This window comes from Drosophila suzukii, chromosome X, assembly GCF_043229965.1.
Source record: "Drosophila suzukii chromosome X, CBGP_Dsuzu_IsoJpt1.0, whole genome shotgun sequence".
NCBI lineage: Eukaryota > Metazoa > Arthropoda > Insecta > Diptera > Drosophilidae > Drosophila > Drosophila suzukii.
Window position 1 is genome coordinate 20,244,357 of NC_092084.1, and position 22,776 is coordinate 20,267,132.

General features: G+C 39.9%; 3 protein-coding genes and 1 long non-coding RNA gene across 7 annotated transcripts; 2 read left to right on the top strand and 2 right to left on the bottom strand.

Moving 5' to 3' along the window:
- Positions 1 to 198: 198 nt before the first annotated feature.
- On the top strand, positions 199 to 9,096 carry LOC108005338 (serine/arginine repetitive matrix protein 2). 2 transcript variants are annotated; one of them, XM_017068573.4, is made up of 9 exons: positions 199 to 334; positions 3,672 to 4,149; positions 4,356 to 4,492; positions 5,113 to 5,577; positions 5,673 to 6,661; positions 6,723 to 6,831; positions 6,900 to 7,195; positions 7,284 to 7,437; positions 7,509 to 9,096. In XM_017068573.4, the coding sequence occupies exons 2-9, from the start codon at positions 3,678 to 3,680 to the stop codon at positions 8,682 to 8,684; spliced, it is 3,798 nt and encodes a 1,265-aa protein (XP_016924062.2). In that variant the 5' UTR covers positions 199 to 334; positions 3,672 to 3,677; the 3' UTR covers positions 8,685 to 9,096. The 2 variants fall into 2 exon arrangements, with proteins under 2 accessions (XP_016924062.2, XP_070853554.1); XM_070997453.1 differs by lacking the exon at positions 5,113 to 5,577.
- On the bottom strand, positions 1,615 to 2,728 carry LOC139353377 (uncharacterized). 2 transcript variants are annotated; one of them, XR_011604621.1, is made up of 3 exons: positions 1,982 to 2,728; positions 1,836 to 1,915; positions 1,615 to 1,781 (listed from the first exon to the last, which is right to left on the bottom strand). It is a non-coding gene; the product is annotated as an uncharacterized lncRNA (long non-coding RNA). The 2 variants fall into 2 exon arrangements; XR_011604620.1 differs by having other exon boundaries at positions 1,836 to 2,728.
- A 242-nt stretch (positions 9,097 to 9,338) lies between the features above and the next one.
- rho-4 (rhomboid-4) lies at positions 9,339 to 17,779 on the bottom strand. Its single transcript, XM_017068575.4, has 4 exons — positions 17,287 to 17,779; positions 11,109 to 11,470; positions 10,338 to 10,680; positions 9,339 to 10,131 (listed from the first exon to the last, which is right to left on the bottom strand). The coding sequence occupies exons 1-4, from the start codon at positions 17,524 to 17,526 to the stop codon at positions 9,823 to 9,825; spliced, it is 1,254 nt and encodes a 417-aa protein (XP_016924064.1). The 5' UTR covers positions 17,527 to 17,779; the 3' UTR covers positions 9,339 to 9,822.
- Positions 11,897 to 13,659, top strand: LOC108005340 (uncharacterized). 2 transcript variants are annotated; one of them, XM_017068576.4, is made up of 2 exons: positions 11,897 to 12,154; positions 12,835 to 13,656. In XM_017068576.4, the coding sequence occupies exon 2, from the start codon at positions 12,851 to 12,853 to the stop codon at positions 13,394 to 13,396; it is 546 nt and encodes a 181-aa protein (XP_016924065.2). In that variant the 5' UTR covers positions 11,897 to 12,154; positions 12,835 to 12,850; the 3' UTR covers positions 13,397 to 13,656. The 2 variants fall into 2 exon arrangements, with proteins under 2 accessions (XP_016924065.2, XP_016924066.2); XM_017068577.4 differs by lacking the exon at positions 11,897 to 12,154 and adding an exon at positions 12,536 to 12,663 and having other exon boundaries at positions 12,835 to 13,659.
- Positions 17,780 to 22,776: the final 4,997 nt, after the last annotated feature.

The window sequence follows — 22,776 nt, forward strand, 5'->3', positions numbered from 1 at the left end:
CACTCATGGCATGTTTTCTCATGTCATATGTCATGTACATTTTTTTAAATAGGTTGTTGTATATTTACCAACTAAAATTTAAATCAAGCTAAAAATTAAAACATTCCAATTAAGTCTTAGTATTTCATAATTATTTTTAAAAGTATTTTTAGGTAGTTTCGATAGTATCGAATAATCATCGCCGGATTTCACAGCACTCGGTTTTTTTATCGAGTACTTATCGGTTTCGATTCCATCACTAGTAATCGTGCGAAGTACGCTCGCCTTCACTTTTTTAAGGGAATTTGGTGGAGAAGGTGATTTTCATAGTGAAAACTTAATTCGTGTTTAACAGGTAAGCTAAAAAGTGTCCTAAACTTTTGGGGAACAATAGTTTTAAGCCCGTAAAGGGAAGCTTTGTGGGCGCGTTAATTGGCGTCACTCACGCATACAGACGCGGCGACGCACACACTTGCAGCGCAAGTTCGCAATGCGCCGAAGAAGCTCCAAAAAGCAAAGGGCGATGAAGACTGTGCGACAGGAAAAATAGGACCAAATAAGTGCACGTTAATTGCACTTCAATGGCGGAAAGTGTAATTTGTGCAATTTCCAATTGAAAATTGGACTGAAAAAGTGCACCAAAATGCGAATGTGTGTGTGTAATGTTTTCGTTGGTAAAATATTCGTCGGAAATAAACGGGGAGGGAGGGTGTCGATCAAAGAAGAATCGGAACAAAAACAAACCGCTGCATGTTTGTGTGTATGAATGTGCATGTATGTACCTGCAAGCTCTTGTCGAAAATTTGTTGAGGCTGTCACACGCACACCAATGCGTAAAGCCCTTCTGTGTTTTTTAGATAGTACAGTGTTCACTGTATTAATAATTTCAAATTCACTTCTCGCGAATTTTCATAGCAGCTTCGAAATATTTTGAATAAACGGCAAAAAAAATAAGAAATCGAACAAAAACAAGACGCGGCATGTCTGTATGTTTGTGCATGTGTGTACCTGCAAGCTCTTGTCGAAAATTTGTTGAGGCTGTCACACGCACACCAGTGCGTAAAGCCCTTCTGTGTTTTTTATATGCACCGAAAGTACAGTGTTCATTGTTTTAATAATCCCAAAATAACTCCTTGCGAATTTTCATGGCGTCTTCTCAATAATTGGCCTAAACCGTTAACAAATTAAACTTACCCTTCAGTTCCAAAAAAAAAGTTTCACTTGTGAATCACCTTGTGAATCCCGTGGGACATGTCCTCTTGCACAAGTGAAGAACAAGTGACGCTCCATATAGAAAATTGTATGGGATGTCCGCATTTTCACAAGTGAAAATTCAAATGAAAATTTTTCGAAGTCCTACGGGAATTCACTTGTTCCTTATACTCATTTTTCGTATGGCCTGTCACGTGCCGGTGACTCGTCCCAAGTGAATCACTTGGGAAAATCAGAATTTTTCCTTGAGTTTTCACTTGTGAAATCACTTGCAAGGGACACGTCCCAAGTGAAACACTTGGGAAAATCATAATTTTTCCTTGAGTTTTCACTTGTGAAATCACTTGCAAAGGACACGTCCCAAGTGAATCACTTGTGAAAATCAGAATTTTTCCTTGAGTTTTCAATTAAAAAAATATAGAATTTAATTCATTTCATTTTAATTCATTTTAATTATATGGTACTATTTAGATTTTCAAAAATTGTACAATTATTGTTTCTGTTTTTTTGCTTCGTAAGCTTATTTTTAACGTTAGACATCGCCGTTCTTAAACCTTTGTCCGGGTCCTCTGAATCCTTGGCCAACGCTCCTGAAAAAACATATGTTTAAAAAATGCGTTTTATTTGTTTAATTGTATATTTACCTTTTATAGCTTGTTGCAGAATTTTTATTGGCACAAAACATTTCGTCATCCACTTTCGGCTAACGGAACCCATTGAATACCTTCAAAATTTACGTACTTTAAACTAAGATCAATGCACAACATCTTAAACTTAATGTAGCACTTACCTGACTTTATTATATTAACTAAACGATTAAAGTAACTCTGCTGCGCACCATTAAAATGGATGCTTCCCTTTCAATCACTCAAACAGAATGCACCAAGTCTTCTCACCCCTTTACTAGATTTCTTTTGTTTTCTCTTCGCTGTTGGCGCGTGCCACTGCACCTATACCCTTTCTAAAGTAAAATATATCCGACTATATAGATTTTACTTCTTGAGTAAAAAATACAATACGATTTTTTTTTAAATGTTAATACTTAAATGTTTTAAATACTTAAATCAATTTTAACGGACTAAATTTCTATAACTTAACTATAAAATTATATTGTAATAAGAATGTATAATAAGTAAATATAACATTATAAGTAAATTCAATTTACTAAATTTTACTATAATCAAATAGTTTACTTTTATAAAACAATATTAGTTGTTTTTTTCGCACATGTCGCTTCTTCACGAAAATTTTTCCGCCGAAATATTAGTCGCTAGCCGAACATAACGGAGAGACGCAAAAAAAATAACGGACCAGCCGAAATTTGTCTCTGCGAGCGCGGAGTGCAGGCAGATTATAAGACAAGAAAGAGAGGGAAATATCCGAATATCTGCCTCTCTTTGTTGCACGATCGTTTTCGTGGGCAGTCTTCTACGCTGCGCCGACTGCTCTGCTGACGTCAACAGCGGCACAGCGTTTTAGGCACAAAAAAAGCTTTTTGCCTTGAGCCATGTCACCGCGTCCCTACTGCAGAACTGAAGGGTATGAATTCGTGATATCTGATATAAAAGCTAAACTAAACAAACTTCATTAAGTGGAAGCTGAAGACACCCGATACTACATACACACACATAAATAACTTTGCAGGAGCGAAAAAATATACAGGTAAAAAGTTACATACTCGAGGAATCATGGCATAAAATAAAAAAGCATGAGTTTCAGGGACCAAAGTACAGAACTATTTGTTTGTTTTTATTTATAAAACAAAATGCTCTCTGCAAACTGTTGAATTACTGAAATCTTGTAGTTCAACAGAAAGTTTCACAGAGGCCAAAATAAAGGTTTATTTTTCATATTTAGTTACTGTCAGGAACAATAAGTTAACTAAGGAAAGATAAAAATGTACTTCCCAAATAAACAAGGTGATTTTAACAGTACAGGAAACAACAGGAAAATAAAAATAAGGAAAAAGGGTGGCAACTCTAAACTTCAATGATTTAGCACAGTGGTCGGCACACACATACCATTACAAGTTTGCCTTCGGCGTGCTGAAGCGAGTCGTTTCTCTGCTTTGCACTAAGATCCTCTGCCGCAGCAACAAAAAAGCGCGCCGAAGTTGAGAAAAAATGACCCGAAGACCCATGCCGAAGTCACACGAACATGTACGTTATACGTGAGCGAGCAGAGGATGGGCAGAACACTTCCCTATGCTCACTAGATAGGCCGCTGCCGACCACTGATTTAGCTGAATTCATCAAGCACTGACAAAAAATATTAGGCTAGGGAAAACTAAAAGTACTTCCTAGGGAAAAAAGGGTGACAACTCTATTTTTCAATGATTCAAAAGACTTCAAAAATTTTAGAATATTAGTAGGCTAGAGGGCAACTCTAGTTTTCAATGCTTCAACAGACTTCTATTTTGACACTTGTGTTACTGAAAATAAATCGTAACTAAAATTTGCAATCTGGTAAATTTCTTCCAGAGCGACATGAGCTCACCCGACGACATTCCTGGACCGTCAAAGCAGCGAGCCAAGAAGCGCTCTCCACGCTCCTCAAGTCGGGACTCAAAGTCGAAATCCTCGTCGCCACATGCGACCAGCAATGGTAAACATGGTAAATCCGCATCCGGAGGATCTCCCATGGAAGGGCGTAGTCCCGCCGGCAACAGAAGTCCCGCATCCGGGGGCTCCCCCATCGACGGGCGCAGTCCCGCCGGGAACAGAAGTCCCGCCGGCAATAGAAGCCCCATTGGTGCCCACACCCCTGCCGGCGGTCGTAGTCCCTTGGGTGGTCAGAGTCCTGGCGTAGGTCCATCTAACATGCGCGATCGCCTGCTAGTGGCCAATGCCATAGCCTTGGATGTGTCGGCCGGTGAGTCGACCGCTAGCTCTTCATCGCCGCAGATGAATGGCCACTATCATTATGACTCCGACGAGCTAAACGGAGGGTCCCCAAGTGGTAAGTGACAGACCCTTATCTCTATGGAAACATAATTTCTATTCTACGAGCTTTTTATAAACTAATTTTGAGGATTTCATTTCTCTCAACAAGCAAAAATTGTATATCTTTCAAATTGGACTAGGATTTTTAAAGCCAAGCCTTGATCACCACTATACAAACAACAACTATACATTTTAATAAAATTCCTTTTCTTTACCATTAAGGATCGTCAAACAACAAGAAAAAGAAAAGCCATGAACGCCGCATCTCCGGAGATTCCGCACTCATGGGCTGGACAGGCGGATTCCCAAAGCTGACGGCCATGGCCAACATTGATAGCAGTTTGGATGTGGAGCCACAGGTGAGTAGTGGGGACTAAGAAAGCGGTCCTGCTGCTGTCTGCTCAGGCTTATGGAATATCCCTCTGTATACTCATGTTCTGTCCACACATGTGCTAGACAAATCGTACTTTAAAATGCTTATTAGTTAGTACATATATTAGTAATTTATTAACAAAATATGTATCCAGATTAATTTCCATTTCCAAAGCATGTAACTGCTTTATTCCATATCATTTTTGCCTTAAACTTTTTCGTATATAGGTGCATTTTGCTAATAAAAATGAAAAAAAAAACAAATCATATTAAATTAGTATAATAGGAATTGATTTCAAATGATGATTAATGTGGCTACTGAGTTTTTATAGTTTTGTGGGTGTGAAATGATATTCCACCCATTGGTTGCTTCTTGTTCAATAAAAACTAGACAAGGTAGCTTGTTTCTATGCTGGCTGCTTTTGTTTATTCCAACAAATACAGTAACTGATGTACAGAGGGCTATGCCTGTTCCTATTTGTGTGCTTTGTAGAATGTGGACAGCTTTTTGTTTGTTCTTATTGTATGTATTCAACTCGTAACCGTACCCGTGCCCATCTCGAATCTCAACCGAACGTAACACAACCAATCCACGACAACAATACAGTCGCCGGGCGAGCTGCGGGCACTGGGCAGAAGAGGACTGTGGGTGTTTCCAAGAGTGGAACCGCAGGCGGAGACAGCAGCAGGGCCATCAGAGCCGGCTGAAATGGCCAAAACGACTGAGGAGCAGCAACCGCAGCAGCAGCAACAAGAGCAGCAGCAGCAGCAGTCGCTAGCATCGCCTCCATCAACGATGATGACGTCGCCGGTCGGGTCCTCTCTGTCCTCCAACTCTGACTTGATTATGACGACATCAACGCCACCAAGACGTGGACCAAACCAACAACAACCAGAACCTGAACAGCCAATTACTTTAGTAACTGCAACTAGTACAAATCCAACCACAACAACAACTACGACAACTGTCAACAGCAACACCAACAGCAATGCAAACGCAACTGGTACTGCAACAACATCGAGTCCAAGAACAACAGCAACCAACATGCTACAAACAGATTTAGACAACCAGGTGGAGACCCCAACAAAAATCTTATGCTTAGAGTCGGGAAAATCACAAACCCACTAACCATTGACCTTCTCTCCCGCTTGTGTCGCCCCCCTTAGGAGAAGGAAATGGAGAAGGAGCAGCCTACGAAGACAGATGATAAGCAGCAGCCGACTGATGATGGTGATGATGAGGAGGAGCAAATTGAACCACTGGTTATGGCCGAGGACGAGAGCAACTCAAGTGTCCCTCAGGTTTTCGCATCGTCGTCGTCGCGCCAGCCGACTCGTCGTTCCCGCAAGCGCACCTTTAGTCCCATCGCCAAGGATAGCAAGCTGGCTAAAGAAGACGATATCAAGAAGATGGCAGTTGATGAAGCTGAAGTCCCGCTGGACAAAGATCCCAAAAAAGCGAAGGACCCTCAAATCCTACCCGTGTCCAGTCGCTTTGCAAAGCGTGCTAAGTCTTTCAGTACCGAGAGTACGCTGATGCGTCGCACCTCGCGCTTCAGCAGCCAGGAGCTGTCGATGATGGCGAAGGCGCTGTTTCCCCCCTCCAGCAGAAAGAAACCCGATGTTAAAGCGGAGGCCGTTCCGGAGACTCCTCCCACACCCTCAGCGCTTAAGTTGAAGGCCACCGACGAGTTCTATCGCCTGCCCTTCGCCTACGGCTGGAAGCGTGAGCTCGTCCTGCCCAGCACTGGTAATCCCAAGCGTCGCACCGGTGACGTTTTCTTTATTGCGCCCAACGGACGCAAGTTGCGCTCACGCGAAGATATTGTGCCCATGCTGAAGGGTGAGCTGACTATCGAGCACTTTTGCTTCCAGCGTCAGGCGCAGGAGGCGGGACCGGAGTACGAGCTAGTGCGTCGGGCTACGCCCTCCAACGTATTGCGTAGCAAGTCCCAACAGGCACCGATACAGCCCGCCCCTTCGCCGGTCACCGGGAAGCGTGTTTCCAAGCCCAAGGTGCCCAAAGGGGCCAGTCCACCGAGCGAGGGCTGGACCGCCACCATGGCGGTCAAGGGAAATTCTCGAGTGCTTGCCTCCAGCAACGGCAGCAGCCCAGCCGGACCACCAACTGTGATCAGCTCCACTCGCAAACGAAGGTACATAATCAGATAAAAGAACCCTTTGAATCTACTTTCAATCTGTCTGTTCAACCCCTAGCTTCATGCCCAGACAGACATCATCGCAGGTGTCCAGCGAGAAGATCATCATGACCTGTGTGTTTTGCCATTCTACTTTGCCGCTGACAAGGAGGACCAACGTTTGTCTGGTGAGTTTCTAAAGGCCTTAAAGGGGATTAAAAGAAACTTATTCATGGAATGATCTCCTCACTTGCAGAACTGCTCGAAGATCAAGCGTAAGAAAAAGAGGGAATCTGAGAAAAGCGAGATGACAACAGAGCCCCAACCGGATATTGAGGATCTGGATGATGACCAGAAGTCGAACGATGATGATGACAACGAGAGCGTGGAAAGCCTGTTGGAGATCGGCGAAGAGCCCGGGCATCGTCCGCCGACAGAACTGTTCAACAACCTGGCACATCGGCGCTCGCCCAAGGATCAGGAGGTGGTTGTTATTGGCGGGCGCAAGGCTATAGCCATCAAGGCCGATCCGCCGCGTCGCCCAGTGAAAGTGTGAGTCGGTTCAGTTCCAAAACCAAGCGGAGCATACACGGAACCACCATCTAATGGTTATTTTTATGCATTTTCCATATTTGGATAGGGTTCCACGTCAGCCGGATTTGACTGGCTATGAGAAGATCTACAACAAGCGCATCCAGACCAAGAATCCAAGCCACGACCTGGTGCAGTCTCTGGGAGATGCCCACAACGGATGTCAGGTGCTAATGGCCATCATGAAGACAATGAACCTGAAGGTAGTTAAATGCTTATGCTTTTCATATGAACTAAAAGGAAATTAAACGTCACTCTAACTTGTCTCCTCTAGGAACGTGCCAACATGTCGCGTGTGTGCAAGACCTGGGCCATGGTCAGCCGTGAAATGAGTGTATGGCGCTCGGTAAGCCTGCGCGACACCTACATCGGCAGCTGGGTGTTTTGTCTTCGCGAACTGGCTCGCCACCGCACTCGCGAGCTGGACATGATGGGCGTGATAATGGCCAAGCCGCAGCTGCGCTACACCGGGGACCTGCGCGTCCTCAAAGCATTGCGCGTTCTACGCACCGATGCAGTGGATACAGACTTCCTGCATTTGGTCTTCCGTCATCTGACCAATCTGCTGGAGCTAAGAGCCACTTGCACAACTTCATCGTTGAATCTTTCCCATTTGGAGCAGACGGAGGAGCTTCGCATACTTCGCATCCACATGACAGATCCAAAATCAACCTTGACATCGCTATGCTCGCTGGCGAATCTACATAATCTAACCGAGTTGAGTCTGCGTGGAGTGTCCAATCTGGGCAAGCTGAACATGATGTTCTTGAAGGACCTTCCCGGTCTGGAGGTGCTTGCGTTGGGCTCATGCCAGAACCTAAACTGCACGCAGTTTGGCAAGCAAGTGCTGCCCACTCTTAAGAATCTACGCTCGTTCCGCTTGGAAAACGATCACAAGGGCATGGCCATGTTCCCGGTGGACGAGATTATGCGTGGTCTGACCATTGCGGGTGGAGTAAAACGCCTGGAGCTGGTGAACGTGGATGTGGACGGCGGATTTAGCCCCTTGCTTGCCGCCTGCCCCAGTGTTACGGATCTTCTGCTGACCCCGAAATGTATGCACAATACGGCCAATATGACAAATGCGGTGATGCAGGCCATCAGCGATAATGCCGAGCAGTTGCTTGTGTTCCGCCTGGGATTGGTTACCCAGTTGTTGAGTGCCACTGGTACGCTGTATAAGGGAAAGGGAAAGGACGTGATACCAGTGCAGCGTCCAGTGCCCGGAATTCCGATCGAAGATCAGATCAACCACTGCTCTGCCGAAGATGATTGCCAGGAATTGGACCACGCAGAGTGTGTGGCTTTTCTGCCAGTAGAGCGTTTGGAGGCCATTCTGCACCACATGATGCCGCATGCTTGGCTTACCGTCGCCAAGGTGGCCATGTGCGATACAACCAACATTCAGTTCCTGCCCCGTCCAGAGGAGAGCAGCGAGGAACTCGCTTAGCCCAGGGTATACGCCTAGGTGTCATAAGATAGCTCATAAGTAACCTTTCTCAGTACCAGAGAATGCCAAGACTGACACTTCGAGAACCATCACACAACCACAAAACTACACAAATAATCAACAGGATTGGAGAACCAAAAAGGAAACTGTATTGTGTCCTTTTGCTTCTCGAAAAAGAAACGGCAAATATGATTTTTGTTTTTGGATTCATCTTAAATTAAGCGGCGTTAAAAACGTCTCATCGTCACCTGCACATTGCATTGGAGAAAGAAAACCTGACACCCACACAACAGCTTCGTTGTTTTTTTTTTTACCTACGGGTATTTACATACATATAATTTTGAACATTTGTAAAACAACTTGTAATGGGAGTTAAACGCAATAAAGCGGAGAATCTCCTTCTGTGGGAAAATGTTTACTTGACTACATAAAAATAACAAACTTTTGGGAAATGTTGAATTTTAAATTCAACGATATTTTGTGTATAAATACATAAGATAGTAATAGGTTAAATCTAGCATACGAAGCCCAGTTCTAGCCATTGATCGGGTTGCACTCATCAAATTTACCAATCTTAGAATAGATATAAATGTCACATGTACATTTTGGCACTCATTTAAAAATAAAATCCATAAGTTTAGTGAAACACTTGAATTTCTCCATACAAAGACTTTGTTTTTATTGCATTTAAATATAAGATCTTAATAATAAATCTCCAAAAATATACAATACACTTTGTTTAAAAATATTTCTCATTATCATTGATTAATCGTTGCTTTGTAAAAAGAAAATCACGAAATGTACAATACAAATGCAGCTGAGTTTTGTTCTCTGTGTGGGTTTAAATGGTAAACCACCCCAGACATTTCGTTGCGTCATGTAGATCGAGAATATATATGTATAAATATATAAAAATACGTACACCATACGTACGGATGGGATGAAAATGCCATGGCAAGGTGTAAGATAAAGATAATAAATTATGTTCGCAGCTCGCATAGGCACATGGTCGGCATTTGGGAGGCATGGGAGGGATCTGATATCCTATAGATAGCACTGTGCGTACTTGCAGCCTCGGCTCAACATCGAAGTGCACTTTGGACATGGTCTAGGCTAGGGCTAGGGCTAAGTTCTATGGCTAGTTGTACTCCTGTTTGGGGAAGTAGTCGGGCACGAATACATGGATGATGATGCCGGTGGTCATCAGAGCAAAATAGACGATGACGGCCACCCACCAGAGAATGCGCTCCCAGCGGCGCACCTCCAAATTGCGCAGCACCCCGATCCCCACCAGCAGACCGGCGACGGCACCAGACAAATGCGCCACATAGCCAATCTGATCGTGCTGGTCGGTCAGGTGACGGTACACCGAGGTGCCCAGGTCGGTGAAGCAGAATACCAGGAAGGCTAGCAGCTGGACAATGGCGTACTCCATCTCCGAGTAGTTCTGTTGGTTAAAAATGTTTACGTATTGATTAGATTTAGGTATGTAAGGCTGGTGCAACATAAACCTAAAGAATTCACGTACTTCATTCTACTACATGTTTTTTAAAAAAGTTTCAAGTGACAATGTAGTATTATTAGCAAGCAGTACAAAATACGGAGTTCTGAGAAGTGTTACTTATTAAATATCTTAATAAATTTGATGTTTACCATAATAATCGTGGCAATATGCGCCGTGATCAGGGCATATACACCACCAGAAGCACCCGCCAAGAAAATGCGAGGACTTGTGAGCGAGGTGCCCATGGATCCGGCTAAGACACCAGCTAGATATACCAAGCCCACGCGCCACCAGTGGTGAACCAGCTCCAGGGCGATGCCCAGAAAGATCTGAATAATCAGGTTCATCATCAGATGCATGATGCCCACATGGACGAACATGTAGCTCACAAAGCGCCATCCCTCGTAACGCTTGTAAGGATTGTAGATGAACAGAGTGGCCGCCGGACCGCTGGTGCTCTCCCCTATGCGATCCTGGTAGTTGGGATCATCTCTGAAAGGTGGATAGGTTAAATATTAGAAACGATCTTAAGATATCTCTGAAATGGAACCACCTTCCAGGTATAGAGGGGTACATATTATTGTATAGTATATTTTATAATAAATGCCAAGCATTTTTTATATTATACATTAATACAGTGTCCTCTTCTTCAGTTACAACTTTTGTTATAATACAATTTTAAATATATTATATCAAATACATTTTATTACAGATACATTTAGTTATTTTCTATATAACTACTATGGTTAATCTATGTTAATCTATGGTACTGATAGCTTAACCATAGTAGTTAACCATAGTTTCTCTGGCATTAAAAAATAGTTAAATTTTAAAAACAGAGTTTCGGAGAAACTGGAAATCTGCAGTTTACCATAAAGAAAGTGGTTCGAAATACAGAAAGTTCACTGGCGACTACTTACTGAAAGTGAATGACGTCCACCAGGAACATAATGATCTCGATGATCGAGAAGAGGACCATGGTGAGTGGCGGCGGGCAGATGGACATCTGCTTCTCGTAGGCGCCGTCCGGTTCGTCGCCCTCCAAAGGCTTCGGAGGCGGCACCACGAAGCGACAGTAGCGGGTGAGCATGTTGCGCACCATCCACTTGTGGCGCAGGGACATCGCATAGAACTCCTCGAAGTCCAGGTGGCCGTCGTTATCCTGATCGCTGCGCTTCAGGATCTGCTCGGCAATATAGGCGGGTATATCCCGGCAATACCCATCCGAGATGAGCTCCTTCAGCTCGTGCGTGCTGATCAGTCCATCCCTGTCGGAGTCGTGCTGTGGAGGTAAGATATACAATTAGTAATCTATGTGCTTAGATGTTTCTTTTTAATTCATTATAATCATTTCGTATGGTTTCACAAAACCTTTTATTATCATTATCATTTAAAATTATAGTGATAATCATATTTGGAGATTAATAATAATAATGTTAAGTAATAAGTTACTTGCAATTTTTATTTTAAAAGGTTCACTGATTTTTTGGTTTTTTTTAGTGAGGAGTGTTTATGGTTTTGTTTGTTTTCCAAATTTGCTGATTTTTTGATACTTTGTAGAGAAGATAAGTAGTTCGACCCATTCAAATACAAATCACAAATAACTCTTTTAATAATAACAATAACTCCCTGGTACATTCCTCTAACCATATACTTTACATAATACTATATAGTTTTCTTTCCCATAGTATAATTTCCAACTCACATCCCATCACAATAGGCTTTGTCTAGAAGTGTCAGGGTGGGTTTCTTAAAAAGGTGTACAAACTCAGTTCCTAGTATAAATTCCGTCTGGGCGGACAGGCCCGCACCGACACAAAAAATATAACACCCTGAAGTAGCCCATTAGTAGTATCCAGCCATCCCATAGAATTTGATAACCTTAAACTACTTAAGCAGTTCACAGGATCAAGAAGGATTTTTACTAGGAATTGGAAACCACTGACAATCAGGAACCATATTACAAGTAAGTGTTCCTAAAATTCTTTATCGAAAACACCAAATTAAATAGTAAGCAAAAGCTTTTCGCTTTATAAAATGCATACATTATTCAAAGCGTTAGTCTCTAAAATTTAAATTCCTTCAATCATAATTTCAATCTATTTTGTTCAAAACTAAGAATCTTATCCTTAAGTCAAAAACAAAACACATTTTTATTAAGAATGAATAATGATATCAGTATACTTATACGGGGCTGTCACGGAAACCTTTTCGGGCGTCATTCGGTATCACCAATTATGATACTGTGACTCCACCGATAGTAACACTTTGTTTGGCTGTAGACCCTCCATTTCTTAAGAATGAAATTTATAACTCTTACGGAACTCAAATTGAATTGAAGAAACATTTTGTTTACCTTAGTAACCCATCGATAGATTTCTTTAGAATGTCATTGAGAATCAGTATGAATGGATAGAATTTTTGCTTGGAATAGAGTTCTTTAAAAATAAACACGCCTTTCGGAACAACTAATGAGTAAGTTTACTAGGTTATCGGGCGGTATTTCTACGTACATGTGTATATACATTTATTTATTAGATCAAGTTAAAATTAGTTTGATTAGAGAACTTTGATTTGATTTGATTGATACAGGAATTGAAGAAATATTTTAACGTTTGAACTCATTCTTTCTTGAATTTCCATTAGATTTAACCCTTTGAGGATGTCGCAAGTGATGCAGATGACCCGCCACGTGACCTCCTGGCTGGGCTGGACACCGGCATCTCCGTGCGATGGCCTGCCGGCGGAGGAGGAGCCGCTGCAGGAGTCGTCCGGCTTCATTACCGTCCTGATTCTCTACCTGGGCATGGCCGGCCTTTTCGCGGCCCTCAATCTCTGCACCTCCTCTGCCAAGCGGGAACTGGCAGCGCTGGAGCCACGGCAGGTGCAAGTGCGTCTGGGGCGGCACGGCAGGAGTACTACAGGGTCATCCCTGCGGCCATCTTGGCTGGTCAACCTCACAACGCTAATCCGCGAAGTGGCTGCCCCCCGGCGACCCCATATCCTTTTGCAGCAGCAGCAGCAGCAGCAGCGATTGCGAATGCGCCTGCTCCGGCAGAAGGAACAGGAACTGGAAATGGAGAGCGAGTGGCAGGAGCATCCGACCTGGCAGGACGTCTTCGACGAGGAGGAGCCGGTGGCAACCACTTGTTTCATGCCAAATCGCCAAAAGTCCACCTACTTTGACCTGCCCTCAGATTCCGAATAAAGGGCAATCCGTCTAGCGAACTTTTCCAAATCATGCTGTACGATTCAAAATGTGGCAATAAAGAGTCAAGAAAATAAAATCCCAAATCCAAGTCTTCAATAATTTTGCTTCATCGCGACACTTGCAACATAACAACGAATCCAGTCGGGCCAAAAAGTGCCCATAAATGGCCAGGAATGAATGCCACCGATCAAGACGAGAAACTAGAAATCCAAACGAGGCTAATCGAAAGCGAATCGAAAGTCACTTGCAGTTGCACAACTGTCACTAAGGTTAAAAAACGGTAATCTTAAACTAATTCTATTAAATACAAAAGGAATTTCCGTTTTCAATCAAAAAAACAATGCCATTTTGCATTTTTAAACTTAACTTCCGTCAATTTGTAATCATTTCTATCAAAAACCTTTATATGGTTGTTATTTTCTTATCGTTTTCGCTTGATTTCTTAGCCATTTAAAGAATTTCTCATAGATAAGCTCTGCTTTGACCTTTCAATTATAGTCACAAAATTTCTTAGCCGATAACTTATAAGGAGTTTGTTACCATCTACATATGAGTATACAATTGAGTCTTTAACAAATGAAGATTGAAAACGTAATCTTTAACTTCCAATAAAAGTTAAGAGTGGGTAATTTGTGAAGTTTATTATGGGAAATCATATTTTTCTTAAAAAGGGGGGTATCCCTATAATAAAACAGATCCATTTTTATAAAAGCAAGCAAACATATGGCTAAATTTGCCACCTCTTTATAAATAGTATAGATTCAAGTCAGGTTCTGTTTTTTAAATAAATAACTTCCATAAATGTAATGTAGTAATGTAATCTAACAATTGGATACCAGGGGACATTTTCTGATAAACAAACGCAGGTTTTAAAAGTACATTTATCCAGCCTAAACAAATGGGTTTCAAGAAAGTAACAGGAATACCTAGAGAAACAGACCTTCAGTAGTTATTTTCCTTGATATATGAACAGTTTTTATGGATATGTATAGTCCATATAAGCAAATAAACACAAAAACGCCGACAATTAACACAACTAATCATAGAAACTGGAAAAAACATGAGGAGAGCAAACAAAACAAAGCGAAATGTCAATGTTCGCTCTTAAAAATTCGCTTCACAAACAGAAAAAGAAAAAAAAATATATACTATAGACAATTAGATAGGTACACATGTGGTCATTTCAAGCCCCCATCCCAGACATGGTCTGATGTATTACACCTTAAAATGTTCTTAAAAAAAAAAAAACACTACTAAATGTTGGACAATCAGGCGATAAGCGGGTAGTGGTTATGAAGTCTTGAGGGAATTGGTCTTAGTCATGGTTGGACAGTCATTGCAGTAGCTACTTTTATGTTTTAAACGAATGAACTTTATCTGATAAGTTCATGGGAACACCCCAAGATCGTACATTAATAAAATGATATAATAGGAAAATATAGATCCTACATAGTTTCGTGGGAAGCTTACTGAAAATAATATCAACTAAAATGGTCATCTATCTGATGTTTTCTCATATCAGAAAGCCTCTTATCTGTGACATATCAACATGATATTTTAGAAATATCAAAATGATACAGTACAAGTTGTCTTTTCTTAGCCCAAATAGCTTTTTAGCAAGTGAAGTTCATAGCTTTCTAGCTCAATTTCTGATATTGTAAATAACTTTAATGCAAGTGAAGTTTTGAGGGGATATATAAGATTTGGTGTCTATCATTGGACTCAATCTATTACCTTGAACAATTTGTTATTGAAGTATTTATTTTCTATTTTTGATGTAATTAGAAATAGTTTCTAACTAGTTACCTAAAAAATGATGCTTTATTTGATATTGTAAGTGGTAAAAACCCAGAACCTAATACCAGATCTATCGATTTTTAAGGTTTAAGTTTATAAGGTTGAGAACTTTAAATGTTATTTTATTATTTGCATATGTTTTTCAGGAGTTATGGATAGGATTTTACTTAGACTACCGTTTTGTAGTAATTTGTTTTGTATTTCATATGGGTTATATCATGGCTAGATTATTGAATAAAAGGTTGACAAACCGCAAACAGTATTTTGGCCCTCTCTTTTGGCCACTCGAATGTTTGGGGCGAATAAAGCCAGATAAGATTGCCAGCGAAGAGGAGGAATGTGTCTGGAATGTTGGTTTCCAGGGAGATGGGATCGAATGGGATTGGAATCGAAGCGGGCAGCTCATCTTCTATGCTAATTAAATGCTAAAATTTGTACTTATTTGCTTAAGTAAACCAAGAAAACTGGAATCAACTGATGAAATCGTAGGATCTCTCGTGTTGCCGGGGGCCAATGAACGTTTTTAGCCTTATAAAGAGGTGGTGAATCAAGAGCAGTATGTACATTGAAGTATTCGCAGTTCCAGAAATCAGAATCAGAAACAGAAATCCAGAAATGGGAATTGATAATGGAAGCCCAACAAACAACAACAACAACAAATGCAAACAGGTGGGCGCTGGGTGTCAACGGGGGGGCGGTGGGCCAGTCGGGGGTTAAGTGACTAACGCCAGCAAAGAATAAAACAGCAACAAAAACGAAGGCAGAACTCAAAGCGAGCAAACAATAATTTATAACCGGTTTTATTTCTCTTTTTTTTCGCCGCCCCTCTGTCACGATAAGAAAACTCTTTCCCCTTCATCCCCTTTCTTCCCACCTATGGTTTTCAATGTTAAGAAAACAAAATGCAGAAAAAATAGACCAGGAAATAAAATTGAGTGACAACCGGTGTCCTAAAGGGTTAATCCACCAAAAAGTGTTTTTATTATATTGGTGTGTCTTTACAAAACGAAATTGCTTATCTGCCTTAAAATGTTTGAGACATTACTATTTATGAAACCGGAAAAGTTCAATAAAAAACATTCAAATATTTCGATAACAAATTCTTATCTTACTTTTTGAAACAAACCATTTCGAGAATTACTTGTTCAAAATTGGTCATCAGATTCTTTAGTCATATATGATAAATTTTTGTTCACGTTTTGGAATTTAATTATACAAGTATGCGCTATATTTAGTATCACCGCAGTAACTTTAAAGCGTTTTCATTTTGGCTAAAATTAAATTAAATATAGGTACACAAATAATAGATGCAGAGAGGTATTTTTTGTTAAGTCTCAAGAAATATCTTTTTAGTAAATGTAGTTTAATGATGTACTAAAGGATTTGTAATTTTAAGTAAAAATGTAGATTAAAATCTATATTTTGTATAATTTGGTGTTATGCTGCACTTAAAAAATTATTTTTCAAAAATAGCAATGGGTTTTATCTATAAGATATACCATCTTCATTATAGATTTGTATCTTTTTTCGCCCTGAGCTCGTTGGTGGGTTAAAGGTGGGGTTTTAAGGGGAGTGCGAGGAGCGCCGCACTAGCGGATCGATGCTCAGATGATTCATCAAACTCAACTTTCACCGAGGGCGAGAAGAAGACGGCTATAAGGCTAAAACTATAAACAAGCAACTCCATTCATATGGACATGTGTGAGCGAATAAAAATGTGCATGTGAATGTAAGTGCCGGCTGAGTGTTTTAATTACGGTTCTCCTTCTGTTTTTCCCTAATTTCCCATGGACTGACATTAACCCCACTGTGGCTGCAATTTCACAAGGTTCTTGCATTAACCCTTAAGTGGGTATTGGTTTCCATGGGATAACAATTTCTTTCCCTCGATATATGTAACTTCAGTATTAGCCTTAGTGTTGCTGCAATTTCACAAGATACTTAAGATCTTTTGAATTTAACATTGGTTATAGCTAGATATATATAACTTGAATATAATTTGGTAATTCCCCTAGATTATCCCTACTGATAATGCTACTTTCCTTGGATAACCCACCGATTTCTTGGACATAACTTAAGCCTTAACCCACCTTGTCGAATATCTCGTGCATTTTGCGGCGATCCTCGGGCTCTTGGGCGTTGTTCTGGTTGAGGGGTATTTCCTCCATATCGATGGTGTCCTGTCGCAATGTTTGCGGACGGGAGGGGGGCGAGCGGCGCTCGGGCGGAATGGTGGGATAAAGGCCATTTTCCACCTCCCGCTGCTGCTGCAATTGCAGTTGCTGGGCTGGCGTTTGGCTCTGCTGACGATTCACTGTCTTCACAGGCATTTTTTCACCTTAACAATTCGATTCTCTGGGATTGGATTCGATATTCGGATATATGGATATACGGATACGGATACAATGTCAATCCCAATTCAAGCCCACTGTGCGAAACCGTTGCCGTTAGCCAAAAAATGCAATTACAATTCTCATTGCCCGCGGTTTGATTTGCGATAAGATTAAGAGCGGGCCATAAAAAGCGGAGCAACTGGAAACCGCGAACCGAACACAAAAAAAACACTCTCAAAAATAGAGGTGGGAAAACATTGACCAGCGGCCTCGAACTTCGATAGCAAGCCTCGTATCGGCAATCGATACAAAATTTAATATATCGATGTTTCAGGAGGGCATATTCGATAACTGTCATTATCATCATTATCATTATAAAAATACTAAGGTTGTGAAGATATTTGAAAATCATAGTATTCATTATTTATAATTTTTAAAGAAAAAATCAAGTTGAATTATCAATGTTTCAGTTTTTTTATACATATTTTTATACCTGTTACTCGTAGAGTAAGAGAAAAAGTCAGAAGGAAGCGTTTCCAACCCCAAAAATATATATATTATTGATCAGGATCACTAGCCGAGTCGATCTAGCCATGTTCTTCTGTCCGTATGAACGCTGAGATCAAGGAAACTATAAGACTATAAGAGCTAGAATGTTGGGATTTTGCATGTAGATTCTTGGGCTTCCTTCCTAGAGCAAGTTTGTTTCAGCAGTGTGCCGAACGACGAAGCTCACGCCAAGTCCTGGTAAGTCCAAGCTGACTGCTTTTTACCAATGACTTCGCATCACAGCAATCTGTGTTGCATCCTTTTAAAGAGCAGACTTGAAAAGTGAAGCTGCTTTCAATTTGACCATCGCCTGGACTTGAGCTTGAGGAAACCCTCGGTGACGACCTGCATTCAGTAGAATCCATGACCTTTTCGATGGCGTTTTTACAGAAGATTTTGATACATGTTTGTTTTGAGTTCTTATAAAATTTTCCCACAATGGTTCTGAATAAAAATTTGTAAAGTCTTGAAGTCAGAAAAGGTGAACTTAATGTGAGTTACATCGCCTGGACTTGAGCTCGAGGAAACCGTCGGTAACGATCTGCATTCGGTAGAGTCCATGACCTTTTCGATGGCGTTTAACAGTAAATGTTGATACATGCTTCATTTTTTTGAGAACTTATAATATCTTTCCACATTGTTTCTCGATAAAACTTGAGCTCGTCGAAACACTGGATGACTTGAGCTGGAGGAAACTCTCGATGACGATCTGCATTCGGTAGAATCCATAACCCTTTATGTAATATTTATTTTTATTGGAATCCATTGTCTATTGTGTGCTTTAATTTCAGTTAAAGGCGATTGATAAATTGTTGGATTTGTTATAGCAATAGAACCATTATCTTCTCCTATGTGTTTTCAAATTTAAAATATGTCACGGAAACCTATAGAATCCGAGTAACCAAGTATATCGTCTTCGGAATATAACAATTCTAATACAGCCTAATGACCTTTAAAAACGAGTATAAAACATCTCCAAATCAATTTTGTAGTTTGCGATTTTTTCATATTTTATTCCAAAGACGATTTAAATAAATATAGAAATATTTTATGTATAAAAATATACATGCCTACATATAGCAGCAGATAATAAAAGTAAAAAAACGGTGCTATAACAAATCCAATAAATTATCCTCATGAAATCGGTTCAAGCCAAAATTTTTGGCGTACCCCTTACAAAAAAAGCGAAAATGGGTCAAAAAATTAATGTTCCTTAACGTGACGGGGACCGTGATTTGACTAAACTACGACTGAAAAACCACGAAAAATGATATTTTTTGACCAAAAACTTAATCCCAAAAAAAAAACCGATGTGCCCCCTTATAAAAAATGCGAAAATGGGTCAAGAAATAAATGTTCCTTAACGTGATGGGGTTCGATAGCATTTGTAGCAAGCTGCTCAAAACAGTCGGTCTTTTAGCTGTACGCCTTGATTTGATTAAACTACGACTGAAAAACCACGAAAAAATGAGTATTTTTGACCAAAATCTAAATCTAAAAAAAACCGATGTACCCCCTTATAAAAAATGCGAAAATGGGTAAAAAAAGAATGTTCCTTAACGTGACGGGGACCGTACGCCTTGATTTGGCTGAAATTCCATCAGAGAAATCATGAAAAATTAAGGAATTTAACATCGTTGTCAAATTCCAAAGACGGTGGCTATGGTTCAAGATAGGGACTACTTTTTAGCAATGCCGTTATGTATTGAGTGTGTATCAGCGAAAATATTTAAGATAAGCTTAAATATATTGGCCACATAATTCAACATGTGGGCAAACATCAGTTTTTGTATTCCTAGCTACATCGCGGAATCTGTATTTTGTGTTATTACATATATTTTTGGTATATTTGCAGTCCCGATAGCGGTTTTAACTAGTATTAATCGAAAATGGACGGATTTCGAGCGTGGCAGATAACGGTCATATCGTTTTTACAGGACTCCAGTCTTGATTTGACTCAGTCTGAACAAGTCTCTTAAGCACTTCATTTATTTTCCTCACCCATCAAATATTTTTGGATTTTGGATCTTCTATGAAATTCTTATTTTTCTAATATTTTTAAATTATAGTTACTCAATTTTTCTCTCGATAGTGACTTTTGTTCGCAACAATTTTAAAAGCTGTATGCGAACTGGTCCCCTGAGATACAGTCGCTAAAATGTAAGGCTCCTACTTCTCTAATCATATGGAATCTTTTTAGCAGGAATTGGAATCTTGTTTTGTTTTTCATGCCTTTCCTTCCCTTCCTGGTTTTCACAGGCTTTGGTTTCATTATTTTGGGAGAAATCAGTATAGTACTTCTTCGTTTTGGAGGTTTCTTAACCTGAGGAGTATTAGCATTACCACGAATGGAAGTTGGTTTTAGTAATGGATAATCAGTATAATTACTCAATTTTACAGAGGCACGGAACAACGAACGTTCTTTTTCTTTGTCCTTTGCAGTAAACTAATTTGGATTGTCGAAGTAATCCTTCTGCGGTTTTCGTCCAATTTCTTCGCATCACAGCAATCACAATCGCAGCAAAAACTGCAACCTTCCATATTTGATATGAGGAAATAAATTCGAAAATGTATTTGTATGTTATAATATTTTTATTTTATTTATTTACATATTTTTCTAATGTCAAGTAAATATTATAATATATAATATTGTTTTGTTTTTCTTGCCTTTCCTTCCCTTCCTGCTTTTCACAGGCTTTGGTTTCATTATTTTGGGAGAAATCAGTATGGTAGACCTTCGTTGTGGAGGTTTCTTAACCTGAGGAGTATTAGCATTACCACCAATGGAAGTTGGTTTTAGTAATGGAGTTGCTGGTATAGATAGTGTTCCCGAAATTGTTGGAGTATTGGGTACAGCTTGGAATGCGTTTGTTAGAGCTCTAGGAGACATGGGTGTCACAGAAGGAGTCATAGTACTTAACCAATTTCACTTCAACAAAATATTAAAAAATTTGAGCGCCAGACAGACAGCTTTAACGTAAACTGAAAAACCACCAACAAATGAGTATTTTTGATCAAAAACTGAATCCCAAAAAAACCGATGTACCGATGTTATACAAAATGCGAAAATGGGTCAAACAATAAATGTTCCTTAACGTGATGGGGTTTAATAGCATTTGTAGCAAGCTGCTCAAAACAGTCGGTCTTTTAGCTGTACGCCTTGATTTGACTAAACTACGACTGAAAAACCACGAAAAAATGATATTTTTTGACCAAAAACTTAATCCTAAAAAAAAACCGATGTACCCCCTTATAAAAAATGCGAAAATGGGTCAAAAAATAAATGTTCCTTAACGTGATGGGGTTTAATAGCATTTGTAGCAAGCTGCTCAAAACAGTCGGTCTTTTAGCTGTACGCCTTGATTTGACTAAACTACGACTGAAAAACCACGAAAAATGATATTTTTTGACCAAAAATTTAATCCCAAAAAAAAACCCCCTTATAAAAAATGCGAAAATGGGTCAAAAAATAAATGTTCCTTAACGTGACGGGGACCGATAGCATTTATAGCAAGCTGCTCAAAACAGTCGGTCTTTTAGCTGTACGCCTTGATTTGGCTGAAATTCCATCAGAGAAATTATGAAAAATTAAGGAATTTAACATCGTTGTCAAATTCCAAAGTCGTGGGCAATGGTTCAAGATAGGGACTACTTTTTAGCAATGCCGTTATGTATTGAGTGTGTGTCAGCGAAAATATTTAAGATAAGCTTAATTATATAGGCCTCATAATTCAAAATGTGGGCAAACATCGGTTTTTGTATTCCTAGCTATATCGCGGAACCTGTATTTTGTGCTCGTGTGTTTTTACTTAAATTTTTGGTATATTTTTTCATATTTGCAGTCCCGATAGCGGTTTTAACTAGTATTAATCGAAAATGGACGGATTTCGAGCGTGGCAGATAACGGTCATATCGTTTTTACAGGACTCCAGTCTTGATTTGACTCAGTCTGAACAAGTCTCTTAAGCACTTCATCTATTTTCCTCACCCATCAAATATTTTTGGATTTTGGATCTTCTATGAAATTCTTATTTTTCTAATATTTTTAAATTATAGTTACTCAATTTTTCTCTCGATAGTGACTTTTGTTCGCAACAATTTTAAAAGCTGTATGCGAACTGGTCCCCTGAGATACAGTCGCTAAAATGTAAGGCTCCTACTTCTCTAATCATATGGAATCTTTTTAGCAGGAATTGGAATCTTGTTTTGTTTTTCATGCCTTTCCTTCCCTTCCTGGTTTTCACAGGCTTTGGTTTCATTATTTTGGGAGAAATCAGTATAGTACTTCTTCGTTTTGGAGGTTTCTTAACCTGAGGAGTATTAGCATTACCACGAATGGAAGTTGGTTTTAGTAATGGATAATCAGTATAATTACTCAATTTTACAGAGGCACGGAACAACGAACGTTCTTTTTCTTTGTCCTTTGCAGTAAACTAATTTGGATTGTCGAAGTAATCCTTCTGCGGTTTTCGTCCAATTTCTTCGCATCACAGCAATCACAATCGCAGCAAAAACTGCAACCTTCCATATTTGATATGAGGAAATAAATTCGAAAATGTATTTGTATGTTATAATATTTTTATTTTATTTATTTACATATTTTTCTAATGTCAAGTAAATATTATAATATATAATATTGTTTTGTTTTTCTTGCCTTTCCTTCCCTTCCTGCTTTTCACAGGCTTTGGTTTCATTATT